Raw genomic sequence first — 22,372 nt, 5'->3', positions numbered from 1 at the left:
ACAATTCCAGGTAAATGTAAGTGCACCCCAGAGTAAGTGCACCCCAGAGTAAGTGCACCCCAGAGTAAGTGCACCCCAGAGTAAGTGCACCCCAGAGTAAGTGCACCCCAGAGGTAAATGCATAAAGCTGCATATATCTGAGCTGTCAGTCACACAAGGGCTCACACACACACACACATACAGGTACGCACGCAATCACAAACACACACACACACACACACACAGATCTATGTTCTTCAGTTTGAGGTGCAGTTTCCATTCTCCATCGCGTGCTGTGATGTTGTTCCTCTCCGCAGTGAAACTCGAAGAAATAAGTGTTGTTCTCAGATCGTTCATTGCTAATGACAATTGAAGGACAGCTACTTGTATTGTACTAACATCTACAACTACTGAAACAAAACTTTTCTTTCGTTTTCTTCTTGTACTGTACTCTGAGTGTGTTCCTTTCAGTTCAGTTGTTTCTGAACAGTAGTAGACTCTTGGAATCATGTCAACGTTATCTTAGAATGTAGATGTAGTGTTCTAGTCATTTAGCAGACACTCTTATCCAGAGCGACTTACAGGAGCAATTAGGGTTAGGTTGCTCAAGGGCACACCGACAAATTTTTCACCGAGTCGGCTCTGGGATTCAAACCAGCCCAAATGCAAATCCTCTAGAGTTTCCTGTGTTTATTTCCAGTACTTTATGCCTATAGTGTTAACTTCTGTTCTGTATGTGGATGTGTCAGCTTTTTCTGTGCTGAATATATCTCTGTCTGAGCCAGGCTGGGAGAGCATAAGGATGCTTCTCAGGCCTTGATGTTGCTGCTGAGTTCTTCGTTTCAGACCATCCAACGCTCTGAAAAGCTATGTAATGAATTCACATTATTTTGTGCTGCAGCAGTGTTAAACCAGCTAGTTTTGTGGGGTTTGCACACTGTAAGCAGTTCTGTATTTTTGGACTTCAAACTCACTGGGTTGGAGTCAAGGCCCAATATAGCCTTCTGGTCAATATGTCGCAATGAACTATAGACTCCTTTCCAGTAAACGACAAACTGGCGTCATGTACAGATGTGCGCAACTCTTGACTGCAGTAAGAAAGCCATTGCCATCTGCGCCCATTCAACATTTGTATTACTTCCAAACAAAATAACTTTATGTCATACAACGCTCACAATGATGTTTTGATTCTTTCTTGAATATTATATTTGGTTGTGATCTTTGCAAAATAACTATTTTGGATGCAGAAGTTAGCTAGAATGTTAACACTCATTGATATAGGCTATAGCAAAAATCTAGCCAGAGAGACATTTTACTGGTTGAAGTAGACATTTTTGAAGTATAATGCAGTTGATTTGTGATGATGACGAAAAAACGAGCCTCACAATCTAACTACAATCCAAAAGTAGTGTGAAATGCACTCATATGCAACATGTAAATAGAGGCTTTTTGTTGTTGTTTGCAGTTGCTAGCGTTCTATAAGAACTCCCGTGTTCTTCCACCATCTTGCAATGTTTGCAAACACAGGAAAGGGTCTACATGGAAGCATTAAATAATGTGTGGCTCTTTCCATCCTTATTCCAGTCATATTGTTCATGTCATAACTGTGTCTTGTCGAGCGCGCTCTCGCTTAGTGTTGTCACGATACCAGAATTTTGACTTCGATACCAGATTCAGTATCACGATACTCGATACCATCACCATGCTCAATACCAAAATGATTCCACAAAAAAGAAGGTGTATTAGCCAACGTCACAGAATGGCACTCGATCCGGAGAGATGAACTCAGCTAATGCTGTTTAATCGTTAGGCGTCTTTTGAGTTCAGTCTGTATTATTTTTGCAGAGAAAGCCATGTATGCATCAATTAATCAATTATCCAATAATGTAACTACATAATAACATACTGATAATAATATATTTGAATGGTAAACCTCTATTTATAAACTAGGTAACTCAAGATGTAGCCTAGGCCTATTCACAATACAGGTGAATGCATCTTCAATAGGAGTGTATGCCTGCATTGAGTTGTTGAGCTTGTTTTGACTGGTTTCATGGGGCTACAGATAAAAAGCAATCCGTTTCCTTTTCATTTGGGACCATAACGCAAACGTTCATTCATTTGATCATCTCCCTCGCGCAGAGATTCTGATAAAAAAAAGTATCTTTGCCTCATGTCTCCTTCACCGAATCAACTGGCTCTGCATGCAAAGCTGGGTAAAGAGACAGCCCACAGTGTTATGATATAAGACATTGCTATTTCTATGAACAATGTGTTGATCACTATTATCAAAAATAAGTCCCCCAAATTGTACGATTGCTTGTCGTCTGTAGCCCCATGATTAAGTAAATGAATAAAGTTGTGAAAATCTGCATATCTTGTGTTCTGGTTCACAGAAGTCTCGGCATGCTCTGCCACACTACTCTCCGTGTTGTTAACTCGTTATTATGTCCTCTGGCGCTAACTGTGTCTTGTTGAGAGTTATCGCTAGCTCTTTACGAGGTGGGGAAACACTGCACTCATCACGTTATGAGAACCTCTCTTCTCCGTTCTAAAAGGCACATGGTTTAGTCCTGTTAGCTAGCTATTAGATGATGATCCGAAGACTACTACTCGACCACGTAGGATCCTTGGAAGAAGTGCTCTCAGAATTGTCATGTACATAAGTGTTTTATTTCCTGGACTAATAATGTAATGTTCAATTCAGTGTAGTGGATTGGTCATGATGAGTAATCTAGTGGTTTTATAGAGTTATGCTCAGTCCTGGATGTCAGTTTGACATCTGGGTTAGGTAATCGTGACCTGGATGGGGAGCACAGTGCATGTTTCCTATGTTCTATTCATATACAGTGCATTTGCCTGCAGGCTTTTATCAGAGCTCTGTTTAACTGTCCATAACACACACAAAAACAGATGAACACACACACACACACACACACATTCCCTATCAGATTGAGCAGGATCTGAGAGAAGTCCTGCCCAGAGAGACAGAGAGAGAGAGAGAGGGCAGGGGAGCACGCAAACCCTACCATCCTCTCTGCTGTGCTATTCTCATTCTGAGCCATCATCCTCCCTTCATCCCACCGCCCGCTGGAGACTTAGCACAGGCTCACTGGCCAGAACCGGCTGCACCAGGGGTTACCAGGAGCTTACTGGCGGCATGAGCCCATACGGGAAACGGTGCACCACTGCCCAACAGCTACCCTCCTACCGTCCTGCCCTACAGCTGACACCGTGATGTTTTCTGAACCGTGGTCTCACTGCCACAAAAAACATTCATATTAACTCTGATTTTATATTGAGAACATGCTGATGATTTTCTGATGTTCTATTTGTTTGCATTAGAATATCTGCCGCAGAGAAGGAGGAAACGCTGATGGACCATGTCAGGTGTGAACGCAGTGAGCTTCACTTACTTCTCTATCCCTTATTAGATCCAACACAGAGGGAAGGTACAGGTGTGTGTGTGTGTGTGTGTGTGTGTGTGTGTGTGTGTGTCCCCACACGCCACACCTGAGCAGTGTTAGCACATTTGACTGCCACCTGGTGCAGCACAAGGCACTGATCTAGTACGCTGCTCCGGGACTAGACTATAGCCAGGAGCTGAAGATACAAGAGCATAATCAAGTCTTAATTACCAATCAACACCCTCTCTCTGTCTGTGTCTACCCCGTCTCTCTCTCTCTCTGTCTCTGAGTTCTAACTGTTTTATACCTGGGTTCTTTAAGCTGGCTGTGCATGGGCTATTTAATCTCTCTCTCTCCCCATCTCTGTTTGAGTTCTAACCACTTAACTGTTTTTAACCTGGGTTCTTTAAACTGGGCTATTTATTTCATCTCTCTCTCTCTCTCTCTCTCTCTCTCTCTCTCTCTCTCTCTCTCTCTCTCTCTCTCTCTCTCTCTCTCTCTCTCTCTCTCTCTCTCTCTCTCTCTCTCTCTCTCTCTCTCTCTCTCTCTCTCTCTCTCTCTCTCTCTCTCCCCCTCTCTCTCTCTCTCCCCTCTCTCTCTCTCTCTCTCTCTCCCCTCTCTCTCTCTCTCTCTCTCTCTCTCTCTCCCCCTCTCTCTCTCTCTCTCTCCTTCTCTCTCTCTCACACACACATACACACACATTTCATTCTTTAATGTGTCTGTGGACAGCTTGGGGCACTGAGCGTGTCAGACCTGGTGTTTAACAGCCTGCCTTTGCTCACAGGCCATAGCAAATCAGTTATTGATACTCATTCTGCAATGGAAATCAAGCCTCCGTGTGTTATTTAGCTACAATTCCACCATGTTCACTGACTTATGGTAAAAGCAATCAAATCATCTGAAGTGGATAATAAGCATTTCTATTTCAAAGCCAAGAGACATAGTATTTCACATCTCAACTCCATGAGCTTCAAAAGAGATGCTTACTTTGTCTCTAAATAGAAATGACACAAAAAATATATATATAAAAAATAGGTGTGTTGCTATAGTAATTCAGCTTACTTGCCACAGTGTGTGTACCTGTTGCCTATCACCAAGTGTAGCCAGCTCTGGAAAGTAAACAACATACACAGCAAATCTGAGATGAGAATTTTAGCACCCACAGTGTTAAATTAACACTTTTCAAAGTGTCAATAAATACTATGGGTAAATTCTTTAAACTTTCTCAGTGTTAGGGAATTAACACCTGTGGTGTTACGTAACCCATTTGGGGTGTTGTTTTAACACTGTATTTGCATATTTATATCCCAGGGTGCCTTTCGAGTGAATTTTAGCAGTACCCGTACCAACCATGACTGTGTACGCTAGTGACAGAGATATGATTTTTGCTTTTATCGGCTTTCAGTCCCGTAGCCTTCACCAAATGATTATTTTATTGCTTATAGCGTTATATTGCTTTTTTTTACTATACCATACTTCAACAACATAGGTTTACCCTAACAGAGTGGCCTGAAACTACTGGTTTCCATGCCACATCAGCAAGTCATATTTTGCTGGTTTACAAAGAGTCATATTATTCCTATTGGAATCCAGACGGAGCAACATGTACTTTAAGAATAGTACAGGGATTGAATTGAATAAGTAACTGAACATGGAACAAAACAAGAAACACGAGTAGCGCACAGACATGAAACACAGGAACAGAAACAATAACACCTGGGGAAAGAACCATAGGGAGTGACAGATACAGTTGAAGTCGGAAGTTTACAAACATTTCAATTCAGTTTTTCCACAATTCCTGACATTTAATCCTAGTAAAAATTCCCTGTTTTAATTCAGTTAGGATCACCACTTTATTTTAAGAATGTGAAATGTCAGAATAATAGTAGATCTATTTCAGCTTTTATTTCCTTCATCACATTCCCAGTGGGTCAGAAGTTCACATACACTCAATTAGTATTTTGTAGCATTGGCTTTAAATTGTTTAACTTGGGTCAAACGTTTCAGGTAGCCTTCCACAAGCTTCCCACAATAAGTTGGGTGAATTTTGGCCCATTCCTCCTGACAGAGCTGGTGTATCTGAGTCAGGTTTGTGGGCATCCTTGCTCGCACACGCTTTTTCAGTTCTGCCCACAAATTTTCTATAGGATTGAGGTCAGGGCTTTGTGATGGCCACCCCAATACCTTGACTTTGTTGTCCTTAAGCCATTTTGCCACAAATTTTTCTCACACCAGTCCCTCCTGCAGCAAAGCACCCCCACAACATGATGCTGCCACCCCCTTGCTTCACGGGTGGGATGATGTTCTTCGGGCTTGCAAGCCTCTCCCTTTTTCCTCCAAACATAACGATGGTCATTCTGGCCAAACATTTCTATTTTGTTTCATCAGACCAGAGGATATTTCTCCAAAAAGTATTATCTTTGTCCCCATGTGCAGTTGCAAACCGTAGTCTGGCTTTTTTATGGCGGTTTTGGAGCAGCGGCTTCTTTCTTGCAAAGCTGCTTTTCAGGTTATGTAGATATAGCACTCGTTTTACTGTGGATATAGATACTTTTGTAGCTGTTTCCTCCAGCATCTTCACAAGGTCCTTTTCTGTTGTTCTGGGATTGATTTGTACTTTTCGAACCAAAGTACGTTCATCTCGAGGAGACAGAACGCGTCTCCTTCCTGAGCGGTATGATGGCTGCGTGGTCTCATAGTGTGTATACTTGCGTAATATTGTTTGTACTGATGAACGTGGTACCTTTGGGTGTTTGGAAATTGCTCCCAAGGATGAACCAGACTTGTGGAGGTCTACAATTTATTTTGAATTCCCATGATGTCAAGCAAAGAGGCACTGAGTTTTGAAGGTAGGCCTTGAAATACATCCACAGGTACACCTCCAGTTGACTCAAATTATGGCAATTAGCCCATCAGAAGCTTCGAAATCCATGACATAATTTTCGGGGGGTTTCCAAACTGTTTAAGGCACAGTCAACTTAGTGTATGTACACCTCTGACCCACTGGAATTGTGATAAAGTGAGTTATAAGTGAAATAATCTGTTTTTAAACAATTTTTGGAAAAATTACTTGTGTCATGCACAAAGTAGATGTCCTAACCAGCTTGCCAAAACTATAGTTTGTTAACAAGAAATGTGTGGAGTGGTTGAAAAACAAGTTTTAATGACTCCAACTTAAGTGTATGTAACTTCCGACTTCAACTGTGTAGGTGAGCTAATCAGGAAGGTGATGGAGTCCAGTTGAGTCTCGTAACGATGGTGGCAGGTGTGCGTAATAATGAATCAACTCATTCTGTCTTTCCTGTGCTGATTAACGTTCTCTGTCTCCAGGTAGGGGGTTAAGTGTATGTGTGGGTGGGTGGAAGGAGGTGTGAGAGGGCATGAGCCCTGTAAGAGAGCAAAATTGAGCTCAGCCCGACCACTTACTGCGTCCCACTATATTGAGGTTAAATCGTTTACTCATGAATTCAATATGCTGGATTAGCATGGTCTGGATCTTGGTTTTCTTCAGCAGATCTTGGTTTCTGTCCAGGTATGAAAATCAGCAGACCCAATCACTAAAGTAGAGGCATAGGCCAGTGATGGTGTCAGGCAACTATGGTACTGTTGGGGTCAGGGAGCTATGGTAGTGTTGGGGTCAGGCAGCTATGGTAATGTTTGGGTCAGGCAGCTATGGTAGTGATGGGGTCAGGCAGCAATGATAGTGTTGGGGTCTAAGGAGCTATGGTAGTGTTGGGGTCAGGGAGCTATGGTAGTGTTGGGGTCAGGCAGCTATGGTAATGTTGGGGTCAGGCAGCTATGGTAGTGTTGGGGTCAGGCATCTATGGTAGTGATGGGGTCAGGCAGTTATGGTAGTGGTGTGGTCATGCAGTTATGGTGGTGGTGGAGTCAGGCAGCTATGGTGGTGGTGGAGTCAGGCAGCTATGGTAGTGGTGGGGTCAGGCAGCTATGGTAGTGGTGGGGTCAGGCAGCTATGGTGAAGGCAGTGACATATACTCAAACACACACGTACACACACACTCCCATTTTCATGTGTGCACTGGGACACACACAGAGCGTACTGGCATACTGTGTGTGTGTGTGTGTGTGTGTGTGTGTGTGTGTGTGTGTGTGTGTGTGTGTGTGTGTGTGTGTGTGTGTGTGTGTGTGTGTGTGTGTGTCTGAGGCTTTGGTCCATTAGCGCTGACTCTCTCTGACCCTCCCTCATGACCTCTCACCACTCTCTTTGACCTCTGATTCCTCTTTATGACATCTCTTGAACTCTGACTCCTCTTTACACCCCTGAGGCTAACAAGCATCAGGCTGACTCACACATAGCATAGAGATATCCCTGACAGGACTACTGTAGTCTTTCCTCATAGAGAACACACATCCATTCTGTGCTTTTTGAAATGTATAGCAAATAGTTAACTGTTTTGTTTTGTTCTGTTATCTTCTCATCTGTTCTGTTCTCATCGATTCTGTTAATCTGTTTTGTTCTTTTCTCATCTGTTCTTTTCTCATGTGTTCTCATCTGTTTTCATCTGTTATCAGTTCTCATCTGTTCTGTTCTCTTCTCATCTGTTCTATTTTCATCTGTTCTGTTCTGTTCTCTTCTATTCTGTTCTCATCTGTTCTGTTCTGTACTCATCTGTTTTGTTTGCTCCTCTTTTCTCATCTTCTCTTTTCTCCTCTGCTCTCCCCTCCCCCTGCCTTCTCCTAGTGGCATATGTGTGTAAAGTACAGTACTGCAGGACTCTTCATCTGTCATACTTCTAGTAAAACCTTGAGAGTGCAGTGTGTTGTTGGAGCTTGGCTGATACTGCCCCTACCACACTTCAGAACAGATTAAAAGATGGATGACTTTGTCTGGAGAATATTAGGAAAACATGAGATTTCAATTTTACTCTAAGCAGAGACCCATGGCTGCAGAGCGTAACTCGACCTGTTAACTAAAGAGGAAATAAATCTCATCCTGCCTTGTAGGTTGTTATAAGGAGTTTAGGTCGTACTTTGCAAATGTACTGTAGGTGGTTCGGTGAACAACATAGACCTTGCCTGAGATTGGAAGCTCAAAAAATAGACTTTAGCTCGCTGGCTAGCACGGTTTTGAGCCATGCAGATGACCCAGGTTCAATACCCAGTCGGGTATTGGTCAGTTATGCAAAATCAGTAAACCTAGCATTGCCATAACCCCCCTGACCCTTTGGATTTGGGCTTTAAAACAATGTCACCCCTCTGATAAGGGAGAAAAACTGTAATCCTCTTTACAACGGCTTTGAACACATTTTCCATTATTTCAATACCATCAAATACCCGGTATGGTGTGCATCCAACCTTGAATCAATGTTGCTCGAATTAAAGCCTGGATCTGATCTAGAGCCTTTTTAAACATCGATAAGCAGTCTCTAAAGCAGTGATAACGTAAAATGCCCTATGTCTCTCCCCTCTCTCTACCTCGCTCTCTCTGCTTCTCTCTCTTTCCCTGTCTCTCCCCCTCCCTCTTTCTCCAACCCCCTCTCCCTTCATGTGTCACAGTTAATCGCGTCCCCTCTCTAGCTCCCCCCTTCCTGTTTCAACACCTGCTATATTGTGTGATCTGATTAAGATGTAAACGTGTTCAGTGGATGTTGTCTTTTGCTGTGTAGCTAGAGCCCCACTCCATCACTCCTTATTGCACTGGGCCTTGGTCGTCTTGGCTTTGTAGCAGGCAGCTCAGAGGGACCGGCCAGGGGAAGATTGAATGGCTCTGTGGCTTAGCACGCTATTTTCTCTAATGCGCGCTGGGCTCCAAGGCTATCAAGGAGATTAATACTGGTCCGGGTCTGTTTGGAACGCTGGCATTTATTCTCTCCCAAAGTTCCGCCCGCTGGGGGGTACTTCCTCATTCCACATCCTCATACAACTGCAGGATTATTTTTCCCATCAGCACCCTGGTTGTCTGTGTTGTCTCCTTCTCTCTGTCTGGTTATGTCTGGCTCTTTCTCTGTCTAATTTTCTCTCTGTTTCTCTCACTCTCTGTCTCTCTCTCTCTTTCTCTGTCTCTTCCAATGTCCTGAGACCTAAAGTACTGTATTTGCTCCCCGGATTAATGCCTAGGCTTTAGCTCAACATGCTAACCCAGTCTTGTCTCACGCAAATAACTTGGGTTCAAACCAAGTGACTTTACCATCAGTAACTTTTACAACTGAACTCCAGACAACACGCTGCTCTCTGCCTAGTCATGAAAGGTAAAATACAAACATATATAAAAAAAAAACTACTTTTGCCCACATCACTGGAAATACAATGAACATCTCCGCTGAATGGGTAAATAGCATTTGGCTCAGCAGAGCAGAGAGAGCTAGTGGTGTTTGGGTGTTTGATTCAGAGAGGTTGACAGGGTAAATAAAGCTGTATCCTCAGGTTATACAGACAGGTACATCCGGAGACATCTGGGACAGGACCAGGTGGAGCCTAAAGGGAAAATCAGCCTTGCTCCACTTAACATCTGTCATGGAGAAAGTCCCCGCTCTTGTTTCTTTAATACATTTTTTTTTACAACTGGGAACCTATTTCTTTCTGCAGTGCAAGCATCCTGCAAATTGTATTTACAAAATGAATTTGGGGAAAGTTCAAGGTACACACATTTTTTTCTTCCACTTTCAATTTGCTGCCATATTTTTCTCCCATGCTGACGCCATGCACAGAAGCACGCGTAGTGAGTCTGTTTCTGGCCCACTTGGAGAGGCATTAAATTCAGCGCCATTTTCTCATCAATCAAGTGTTCGGGTGCTGCCAAGGCCTCACATGTAGCAGGGTGTCACAGTAAACTTCACTGCTCCTAATGATTCCACACTCTAGGGTCACTTTTCTCGGGAAAGTCTAAAAAGCTCAATTTCAAAACTTGGTATACCTGGGTGCAAATGTTTGTGGTTTTTCACTGCAGTATAAGAAAAAATACAATACATTTAACTTGGTCAAATGAGAACTTTGTTCTAGCACCTTTTAGCAAGACGGTTATATTGGTTTACTAAATTTTTTATAGACTGGGAGTGTGAATATATTAGGCAAGAAGATATATTGAAGATGCATTCAAACAGCAGTGTTTCCCCTAGGATTTTTTTAGCAGCGCGGTTGGTTGTCTGCCAGAGGCATGCATCTCTGAATAGGGTTTGCTACACTTCTTGAATTACAAGCTAGCTAGCTCGTTACCTTGGATGTTTCTTGGACAATCTGATGTTGTAACGTATAACTTTGATCTTAGAAGCTCATCCCCGGTAAACAAAAAAATAATAATAATTGCGCGTGGCGATGCACCACTGCTAAATTAATATAGGGGAAAACTGAACAGACTGTAGTTAGATTTCATTTGTTGGTCTAATTCGAGGTGTCATAAAAAAAAATCCCCTCCCCAATGTAAAACATATTTTCACATGATCCTTCCTCTGTACTGTAAAAAGAATTGCACACCTTCCTGCCTCATAGAATTAACTTAAAATAATGTTTATGGCCACAAATAAACGTGAATATCGACTTTGCCATTATTTTGTGGTACAGTCGATGCCGCGCAGGGGCTCAATTGTCGCGCAGGTGGCTGAGTTGGTAGAGCATTGCGTTTGCAACGCCAGGATAGTGGGTGCGATTCCCATGTAGGACCACTGTGAAAATATATGCTCTCACTACTGTAAGTTGCTCTGGAAAAGACTGTCTAAATGACTGAAAGGTAAATGTCTATAAGGGCCAGAAGGATGAGGGTTTGCTGACAAGCTAACTCTCCCTGCCTGTTTCATTACACGTTGATCAGAGCTGGCTGCAGACAATTTCCACCGACAGGTTTCTGTGCCAATGCCCCACATAACCCAATAAGCAAAGCATCATGGATTGTGTTTTCAGCACCACAATCAAATAAACAATGTTAATCTTACTAACAGAAAATAAGCCTACATGCCTCCCTACCTTGTACGCCTACCCAGTATTGAAGGCTTGACAATGACATGACACTTTTTGTTGTTTTGTAATACAGTTGAAGTCGGAAGTTGACATACACCTTAGCCAAATACATTTAAACTCAGTTTTTCACAATTCCTGACATTTAATCCGAGTAAAAAATTCCCTGTCTTAGGTCAGTTAGGATCACCACTTAATTTTAAGAATGTGAAATGTCAGAATAATAGTAGAGAGAATAGTTTTTTTCAGCTTTTATTTCTTTCATCACATTCCCAGTGGGTCATAAGTTTACATACACTCAATTAGTATTAGGTAGCATTGCCTTTAAATTGTTTAACTTGGGTCAAATGTTTCGGGTAGCCTTCCACAAGCTTCCCAAAATAAGTAGGGTAAATTTTGGCCCATTCCTCCTGACAGAGCTGGTGTAACTGAGTCAGGTTTGTGGGCCTCCTTGCTCGCACACGGTTTTTCAATTCTGCCCACACATTTTCTTTACGATTGAGGTCAGGGCTTTGTGATGGCCACTCCAATACCTTTACTTTGTTGTCCTTTATCCATTTTTCCACAACTTTGGAACTATGTTTGGGGTCATTGTCCATTTGGAAGACCTATTTGCGACCAAGCTTTAACTTCCTGACTGATGTCTTGAGATGTTGCTTCAATATATCCACGTAATTTTCCTGCCTCATGATGCCATCTACAGTGGGGCAAAAAAGTATTTAGTCAGCCACCAATTGTGCAAGTTCTCCCACTTAGAAAGATGAGAGGGGCCTGTAATTTTCATCATAGATACACTTCAACTATGACGGACAAAATTAAAAAAAATCACATTGTATGATTTTTAATGAATTTATTTGCAAATTATGGTGGAAAATAAGTATTTGGTCACCTACAAACAAGCAGAACCTTGCTCCCAAGGATGAACCAGACTTGGGGGTCTACAAGTTTTTTTTCTAAGGTCTTGGCTGATTTCTTTTGATTTTCCCATGATGTCAAGCAAAGAGGCACTGCGTTTGAAGGTAGGCCTTGAAATACATCCACATGTACACCTCCAATTGACTCAAATGATGTAAATTAGCAGAAGCGTCTAAAGCCAAGACATAATTTTCTGGAATTTTCCAAGCTATTTACAGGCACAGTCAATTTAGTGTATGTAAACTTCTGACCCACTGGAATTGTGATACAGTGAATTGTATGTGAAATCATCTGTAAACAATTGTTGGAAAAATGTCTTGTGTCATGCACAAAGAAGATGTCCTAACCTACTTGCCAAAACTATAGTTTGTTGACAAGAAATTTGTGGAGTGGTTGAAAAACGAGTTTTAATGAGTCCAACCTAAGTGTATGTAAACTTCCGACATCAACTGTAGATATTTCTCTTTCCATTCATCAAATGGCCTACTGCACAGTTTGGATACTGGAATTATATTTTGGATGACCGTGCGCGAATAGCCTACAAGAGACTTGAAGTAACCTAATTAGATTAAAACATTGTGACTGGTTGTGTTTATGCCACAGACAAAAGGTCATCTGTTTTAAAAGTTAAATTAGAAATATTATGGTTATTTCGAAGCGCTAGGTTCTAGTTATGCAAGGAATAGCCGCTCGGATCGTGGAGGAGGCAGGGCGTGTGTTAAGTTTTCCTGTATAACTGGGCCTGCTAGGAGCATATGTGACCACAATATTACAGGACGACTTGGGAGAATGAAGATCTGCAGCAGACAGCGCATCTCAGTATGAGAAGTACAGCCAGGATGGCCTGCTACTGTGCCTTTCTAGACCTTATAAACTGTTGAGAGTAGACCCACAACTGATCCAAATGGAATGAAATGTTCAAATCACAGTGCTTTTGCTCCGTTATTCAAATGACATTTTCACTGCATTTTATAGACTCTTACAGTACAGAAAACAATAATACAATTATTCATTTAATTGTGGTGTTGTACGCTAGTCTGGGTGGGACACTTGTATTGTCCTTATAAAAGATCAATGGAGTAGATTTGAGCTCCATGTCTCATGTCTTCGCTGTTCTTTCATGCGCAATGATGCACCTGGCCTCTTCGCTTATATTGAAAATTATGGATAGAGGGCAGGATCCAAAGTTAGACTGGTAGACTATTGACTTGTGGTGTAGTTAGCACGGAAAAGCATAGTGCAACTTGATATAGGGAAGGCGCACGCAAGCAGATGAGGAAATTTGGCTTGGATGGAATAAATTACATAGTAAAAAATACAAAGGGTGAATGTAAACCAGGGAAAGACCATACAACCCTCCCCTAAGCAAAAATAAATAAATAAATAGATAGATAACCCTTACCCAATTGGAGAGTGATTCTACTCCCCCTGGTCTCCTCCCATGTTCTGGTCCATAGTTCTCATTATTGCCTCCCCCTTGGGTGAGGCTCTCCTCTCCCTGGCAGTGTAGGGTTCCCAGCTCTAAGTAGCCTCTGGAGATTCCCCTTTTCAGGACTCCCTAATCCTCCTGCTTGAGATTATTCTGGAGAGTGAGATTGATTAGAAGAGAGAGAGAGAGAGGGAAAGACAGAGTGTGCATGAAAGTCTTGTTTCCTACTTACAAAACAAAAATCCAGAAAATCACATTGTATGATTTTTAAGTTATTAATTTGCATTTTATTGCATGACATAAGTATTTGATCACCTATCAACAAGTAAGAATTCCGTCTCTCACAGACCTGTTAATTTTTCTTTAAGAAGCCCTCCTGTTCTCCACTCATTACCTGTATTAACTGCACCTGTTTGAACTCGTTACCTGTATAAAAGACACCTGTCCACACACTCAATCAAACAGACTCCAACCTCTCCACAATGGCCAAGACCAGGAAGCTGTGTAAGGACATCAGGGATAAAATTGTAGACCTGCACAAGGCTGGGATGGGCTACAGGACAATAGTAAAGCAGCTTGGTGAGAAGGCAACAACTGTTGTCGCAATTATTAGAAAATGGAAGAAGTTCAAGATGACGGTCAATCACCCTCGGTCTGGGGCTCCATGCAAGATCTCACCTCATGGGACATCAATGATCATGAGGAAGGTGAGGGATCAGCCCAGAACTACACAGCAGGACCTGGCCAATGACCTGAAGAGAGCTGAGACCACAGTCTCAAAGAAAACCATTAGTAACACACTACGCCGTCATGGATTAAAATCCTGTAGCGCACGCAAGGTCCCCCTGCTCAAGCCAGCGCATGTCCAGGCCTGTCCGAAGTTTGCCAATGACCATCTGGATGATCCAGAGGAGGAATGGGAGAAAGTCATTTGGTCTGATGAGACAAAAATATAGTTTTTTGGTCTAAACTCCACTCGCCGTGTTTAGAGGAAGAAGAAGGATGAGTACAACCCCAAGAATACCATCCCAACCGTGAAGCATGGAGGTGGAAACATTCTTTGGGAATGCTTTTCTGCAAAGGGGACAGGACGACTGCACCGTATTGAGAGGAGGATGGATGGGGCCATGTATTGCAAGATCTTGGCCAACAACCTCCCTCCCTCAGTAAGCGCATTGAAGATGGGACGTTGTTGGGTCTTCCAGAATGACCATGATCCGAAACACACAGGCAGGGCAAGTAAAGAGTGGCTCCGTAAGAAGCATCTCAAGGTCCTGGAGTGGCCTAGCCAGTCTCCAGACCTGAACCCAATAAAAAATATTTGGAGGGAGCTGAAAGTCCGTATTGCCCAGCTACAGCCCCGAAACCTGAAGGATCTGGAGAAGGTCTGTATGGAGGAGTGGGACAAAATCCCTGCTGCAGTGTGTGCAAACCTGGTCAAGAACTACAGGAAACATGATCTCTGTAATTGCAAACAAAGGTTTCTGTACCAAATATTAAGTTCTGCTTTTCTGATGTATCAAACACTTATGTCATGAAATAAAATGCAAATTAATTACTTAAAAATCATACAATGGATTTTTGAATCCGGATTTTTTTTAGATTCCGTCTCTCACAGTTGAAGTGTACCTATGATAAAAAATTACAGACCTCTATATGCTTTGTAAGTCGGAAACCTGCAAAATTCAAGGTATCAAATACTTGTTCTCCCCACTGTGTATACAGCGGGGCAAAAAAAGTATTTTGTCAGCCACCAATTGTGCAAGTTCTACCACTTAAAAAGATGAGAGAGGCCTGTAATTTTCATCATAGGTACACTTCAACTATGACAGACAAAATGAGAAGAAAAAAATCCAGAAAATCACATTGTAGGATTTTTTATGAATTTATTTGCAAATTATGGTGGAAAATAAGTATTTGGTCACCTACAAACAAGCAAGATTTCTGGCTCTCAGAGACCTGTAACTTCTTCTTTCAGAGGCTCCTCTGTCCTCCACTCGTTACCTGTATTAATGGCACCTGTTTGAACTTGTTATCAGTATAAAAGACACCTGTCCACAACCTCAAACAGTCACACTCCAAACTCCACTATGGCCAATACTAAAGAGCTGTCAAAGGACACCAGAAACAAAATTGTAGACCTGCACCAGGCTGGGAAGACTGAATCTGCAATAGGTAAGCCGCTTGGTTTGAAGAAATCAACTGTGGGAGCAATTATTAAGAAATGGAAGACGTACAAGACCACTGATAATCTCCCTCGATCTGGGGCTCCACACAAGATCTCACCCCGTGGGGTCAAAATGATCACAAGAACGGTGAGCAAAAATCCCAAAACCACACGGGGGGACCTAGTGAATGACCTGCAGAGAGCTGGGACCAAAGTAACAAAGCCTACCATCAGTAACACACTACTCCGCCAGGGACTCAAATCCTGCAGTGCCAGACGTGTCCCCCTGCTTAAGCCAGTACATGTCCAGGCCCGCCTGAAGTTTGCTAGAGAGCATTTGGATGATCCAGAAGAAGATTGGGAGAATGTCATATGGTCAGATGAAACCAAAATATAACTTGGTAAAACTCAACTTGTCGTGTTTGGAGGACAAAGAATACTGAGTTGCATCCAAAGAACACCATACCTACTGTGAAGCATGGGGGTAAAAACATCATGCTTTGGGGCTGTTTTTCTGCAAAGGGACCAGGACGACTGATCCATGTAAAAGAAAGAATGAATGGGGCCATGTATCGTGAGATTTTGAGTGAAAACCTCCTTCCATCAGCAAGGGAATTGAAGATGAAACGTGGCTGGGTCTTTCAGCATGACAATGATCCCAAACACACCGCCCGGGCAACGAAGGAGTGGCTTCGTAAGAAGCATTTCAAGGTCCTGGAGTGGCCTAGCCAGTCTCCAGATCTCAACCCCATAGAACATCTTTGTTTAAAGTCTGTGTTGCCCAGCAACAGCCCCAAAACATCACTGCTCTAGAGGAGATCTGCATGGAGGAATGGGCCAAAATACCAGCAACAGTGTGTGAAAACCTTGTGATGACTTACAGAAAACGTTTGACCTCTGTCATTGCCAACAAAGGGTATATAACAAAGTATTGAGATAAACTTTTGTTATTCTACAAGTCCATGCTAGGTAAAGCTTCGCCTTATCTCAGTTCACTGGTCACGATGGCAACACCCACCCGTAGCACGCGCTCCTACTGGTGTATCTCACTCCTTTCGTTCCAGTTCTCTGCTGCCTGTGACTGGAACGAATTGCAAAAATCGCTGAAGTTGGAGACTTTTATCTCCCTCACCAACTTCAAACATTTGCTATCTGAGCAGCTAACCGATCTCTGCAGCTGTACATAGTTTCATTGGTAAATAGCCCACCCAATTTTACCTACCTCATCCCCATACTGTTTTTATTTATTTACTTTTCTGCTCTTTTGCACACCAATATCTCTACCTGTACATGACCATCTGATCATTTATCACTCCAGTGTTAATCTGCAAAATTGTAATTATTTGCCTACCTCCTCATGCCTATTGCACACAGTGTATATAGACTCTTTTTTTCTACTGTGTTATTGACTTGTTTATAGTTTACTCCATGTGTAACTCTGTGTTGTCTGTTCACACTGCTATGCTTTATCTTGGCCAGGTTGCAGTTGCAAATGGGAACTTGTTCTCAACTAGCCTACCTGGTTAAATAAAGGTGAAATAAAATAAAATAAATAAATTGACCAAATACTTATTTTACACCATAATTTGCAAATAAATTAATTAAAAATCCTACAATGTGATTTTCAGGATTTATTTCTCATTTTGTCTGTAACATTTTAATATAATATTTTTCCCACACAACTTGTGTCAAGGAAACGTGTGGAACCGCTGTCACCGCATTATTAGCAAGCAGGTGTAGGGTCTTACATTGAGAGTATCTTCATCATTATACTGTACTAATAGAAAATAATAGCAATCCGTAAGGTATGTTTATAATACCCAGGGACCAGTTACAGCAGTTGGTCGCAACTCTAAAACGTTCTGATCAGTGCTAATAATTGAGTCAACTAGACAAGATGTAACATTAGCATTTCCCCAGTCTAATTGTAACCTATAGCCAATATCCAAACGGGCAGGATGACTTTGGAAGTTTCTGTAAACAACAATTTACTACATGTCTTCAATTGCAACTTTTTTTCAAATATTTTCACAATTCAGTGATATTCATTCCCACAGTAATTAGAAAAAAATGTGGATTCTTCGGTTTGTCCCCATTGTGGAACCCTTTTTGGTGCTAGTTAGAACCCCCTGTAAATGGTTCTCACGAGGACCCTTTTATCTTTTAAGAGTTCTTACCAGAACCCTTTATGGTTCTACTTAGCACTTTTTCTTCTAAGTGTACCCAGTGTTATTTTTTCTATTATCTGCCATCAATTTTCTTATTTTCTCGTCTTTTTACTCACAGTTACAGGGTTGGTTTGAATTGAGAGACTGCCGATGGGTTTTCTGAGTCACATCTATAGAGGGAGTGGACGAAATGGCAGGGTATTGTGTGAATATGGAGCAGGGGTTTAGCGTGTAAGTTGTGTCTGCCTGTTAGACTCTCCACACTTAGAAAAGAGGGTTCCTCAAAGGTTCTTTGGTAAGGGGGATATTTCTATGTGGAACTATAATGACTCAAATAACAATTTTAGCCCTTCCATGGTTCTTTGCAGTTCAGAAAATGGCTCTTTCGGTGGCGACTAGGGTTGCACATTTTGGGAAATATCCAGGTGTGGAAACTCTCTGTGGGAATATATGGGAATTAATGGGAATATATAGGAATTAATGTTAATATATGCAAATTAATATTAATACCTTTTAAATGTAGATGTTTTTTGCATTGGATATATTTACGATATCATGTGGAGACAGAAGCATAAACCTTTTACCTTATCATAAGTAGACAGCATTGCAAATTATTTAATCCTTCCAATAGAAATAAAAAAGACGATTTAGTTATGAATTTAACTGTAATTAAATTAGTTGACTCTTTACATGGGATGATTTCACTGAACAACACAAGAAACGTTTTCAACATACATCTGTAAAATGATTGTCTAGAAACGAAAGCTTTGGTTGTCTTCCTCTCAGGCATCCATGTCTTCTCCCTGGACCCCCTCAATGTCCACCTTTTGAACATCAGACTGAGGCCTCATCTTCACTGTCACTTTCCAACCTTGTTGAGGATGGCTCATTGTTAGGCTCACAAAGCCTCAAATTTGCCCGGATGGCCACCAATTTTTCTACCCTTGTATTGGTCAGCCTGTTATGTGCTTTGGTGTGTGTGTTCCCAAACAAGGACCAATTGTGCTCTAAGGCGGCTATGTTGGTGGGGTTTGGAGGATGATGGAGGCAGCAGGGAAAACAGCCTTAGATCCACAAAGTCCCTTCCACCAGGTGGCTGATGAGATATGTTGGCACGACTGCCATATTGCATCTCCATCCCAAAGCCCTTGCTTGGAAGTGTACTTAACCAAACTGCCAAGAACTTTGACCTCATCCAGGCCAAGGTGCCGTGACACGGTAGTGATGACAACATAGGCCTTGTTGATCTCTGCACCAGACAGGATGCTCTTGCCAGCATACTTGGGCTCCAACATGTACGCTGCGGCACGTTTGGGCATCAGGCATAAGTCTTCACACTTGTTGATGTGTTTCAGAACTGCAGTTTCCTCTGTTTGGAGCAACAGTGACATGGGCAAGGAAGTACGGATTTCTTCTCTTACATCTGCAAGCAGTCTGAACATCAGACAGGATGGCATTGCATTGTCTCCTTCAATCCATGCAATGGCTACTGCTATAGGTTTCAGGATTTTCAGGCTGCTTACCACTCTCTCCCAAAATACATAATCCAGGAGGATCCTATTGATGGGGCTGTCCACATCGGCAGACTGTAATATGGCCATTTCTTGGAGAGACTCCTTCCCCTCCAGGAGACAGTCAAACATGATGACAACACCACCCCAATGGGTGTTGCTGGGCAGCATCAATGTGTTGCTCTTATTCTTCTCACTTTGCTTGGTGAGGTAGATTGCTGCTATAACTTGATGACTCTTCACATACCTAACCATTTCCTTGGCTCTCTTGTAGAGGGTATCCATTGTTTTCAGTGCCATTATGTCCCTGAGGAGCAGATTCAATGCATGAGCAGCACAGCCAATGAACATAAATGTGTTTTATATCATTTTAAAGCTATTCTCATTGTTAATCCCACCAAGGTGTCCGATTTCAAATAGGCTTTTCAGCGAAAGCACTACAAACGATTATGTTAGGTCTCCACCAAACCACAATAAGCACAGCCATTTTCCAGCAAAATATAGCATTGACAAAAAGCATAAATAAAGATAAAATGAATCACTAACCTTGAATTATCTTCATCAGATGACACTCATAGGACTTCATGTTACACAATACATGCATGTTTTGTTTGATAAAGTTCATATTTATATAAAAGAAATGGAGTTTACATTCGTGCGTTAGATTCACTAGTTCCAAAAACATCAAGTGATTTTGCATAGCCACATCATTCAACAGAAATACTCATCATAAATGTAGATGATAATACAAGTTATACACATGGAATTATAGATATACCTCTCCTTAATTGCAACCGCTGTGTCAGATTTCAAAAAGCAAACCATGCAATAATCTAAGACTGTGCTCAGAACAGTAGTCAAATTAGCCTCCATGTTGGAGTCAACAGAAACCAGAAAATATATGATAAATGTTTCCTTACCTTTGAACTTCATCAGAATGCAGTCCTAGAAATCCCAGGTCCATTATAAATGCTTGATTTGTTTGAAAATGTCAGTTATTTATGTCCAATTAGCTTCTTTGGTTAGCGCGTTTGGTAAACAATTCCAAAGTCACAAAGCGCGTCCACTATAACGTGACGAAATGTCTAAAAGTTCCGTAACAGTCAGTAGAAACATGTCAAACGATGTACTGAATCAATCTTTAGAATGTTGTTTACATATATCTTGAATAACGTTCCAACCGGAGAATTAGAATTACTTCAGATGAGCGGTGGAACGCAAGTCCTTCCCCTGTGAACGCGCCTGGTGAACGCATGGTCCACTCATGGCTGTGGTGACTATTTCCTGTGTCAATCGAGTCATCTAGTGGAAGGCGTAGGAAGTGAAAATCATCCATATCTCGCTGTAATTTCAATGAGACCTTGGTTGAAAATCTGCCACATCCAGAAAAAAAACAGGAAGTGGAATTTTTCAGGTTTTTGCCTGCTATATGAGTACTGTTATACTCACAGACGTAATTCAAACAGTTTTAGAAACTTCAGATTGTTTTCTATCCAATGGTAATAATAATATGCAAATATTAGCAACTATGACTGAGGAGCAGGCCATTTGATATGGGCACCTTTCATCCAAGCTACTCAATACTGCCCCTGCAGCCATAAAAAGTTAAAAGGGTTATATATACCACCAAATGTTGTAACCATAGTAGAACCCTTCTTGGGTACTATATAGAACACTTTGTAATGGTTATTTGTAGAACCTTAAGAAAATGTTCTTTATAGCACGATAAACATTCCATTTGGAACCTTATGAGCATGGTTCTTCATAGAACCTTCTAAAAATGGTTCTATATAGCACCAGAAATGGATCTGCTATGGAAGCCCCAAAAAACACATATTTGTCACTATAAAGAAATATTTTTTAGGGTGTGTGTAGACAAGTCTCTATTGTCAGTAGCTCAGTTTCTTTCCACCTATTCTTCCCTGCGTGTTGTCACAGATCAGTCCACTGATTATCTACTGTCATTGTCCTGTCTGTGTATGCCAGCCCACTGCTAGATGAAGGAGCAGTGACCTCCCTCGAGAGACATATTTCTCTCTTTCTCTATCTCTCTATCCTCCTTTCTCCACCAGCTGTGAGGTCTGCTGGTAGTCAAGGTGAGGCATATGAGAATGGATTTCTTTCTTATTCATGGACCACACCAGAGAGGAACTGAACACCCATTATTATTTTCACGTTCCGGCAAAGGGCGGTAGAAGGTGAAACACAGGAAAATAACTGGGATGCTCATTTTCTCCTTAGGGTCTCTCTCTCTTTCTCTTTCTTTCTCTCTCTCATTCAGGTTTCAAACGTGCCAGAAGCGCTCAACTCTTAACAAGGCCTTAGTGAGATCCCCCAATCCTGATAAAGGTAGAACAACAAGGTAATAAAAGAGAGAGAGGGTGTGAGAGGAGTGGACTGGGGGATGAATGAAAGTGGACAAAACACACAACAATGCCCAGGTCTAGGATGGAGGGATGACGAAGAGAGGGAGGGATAGTGTGAGTGTGTCCTTCACCTCTGTGTCTGGGAGTAGAGAGACAGAGAGTGCCGGCGGCGATCGCTAGTGCCTGCTCGGCTTTGATCTTCTCCCCCTCTCCAAACTCGCTCCTCAGTGAGAATGATAATGAAGTTTGGGGAAAACATTTTTTTTTCAGTAGCAGAGTGCTTTTCTTGTGTGCGCTCTAATCTAAAGTAGTGGAGCCCACACACAACAGCAGTAGTGAAGAGTAAACAAGCCAATATTGAATGTTGTGACAACAAAATAATTATGTGTGATTCAAACTGTATCTGCGTCCGATTGCACCTGTTGGTCGTAAAAAAAAAGTGGTCTTAAATGTTAAATCGGGCATAGCTACGTCCGACGTTGTGATTAGAATTTACACCTTTTGCACCAAACAAATGAGAAT

The 22,372-nt window shown here is 41.9% G+C and overlaps 1 protein-coding gene across 4 annotated transcripts in view; it reads left to right on the top strand.

The window, feature by feature from the left end:
• The window catches only part of LOC135525157 (carbonic anhydrase-related protein 10), a 323,072-nt gene that overhangs the window by 171,371 nt on the left and 129,329 nt on the right, over positions 1-22,372 (top strand). For 2 of the 4 annotated variants that reach the window (XM_064952898.1, XM_064952897.1), the window contains exon 5: positions 3,325-3,369. The exons of the other annotated variants lie outside the window; for them this stretch is intronic. In XM_064952898.1, the coding sequence (XP_064808970.1) occupies positions 3,325-3,369 (45 nt within the window). The remainder of the gene's footprint in view (positions 1-3,324; positions 3,370-22,372) is intronic. 4 annotated transcript variants of the gene reach the window in all.

The sequence above is a fragment of the Oncorhynchus masou genome, chromosome 31 (genome assembly GCF_036934945.1).
Source record: "Oncorhynchus masou masou isolate Uvic2021 chromosome 31, UVic_Omas_1.1, whole genome shotgun sequence".
In the NCBI taxonomy this organism is placed as follows: domain Eukaryota; kingdom Metazoa; phylum Chordata; class Actinopteri; order Salmoniformes; family Salmonidae; genus Oncorhynchus; species Oncorhynchus masou.
This window is presented reverse-complemented; position numbering and strand designations above follow the sequence as displayed.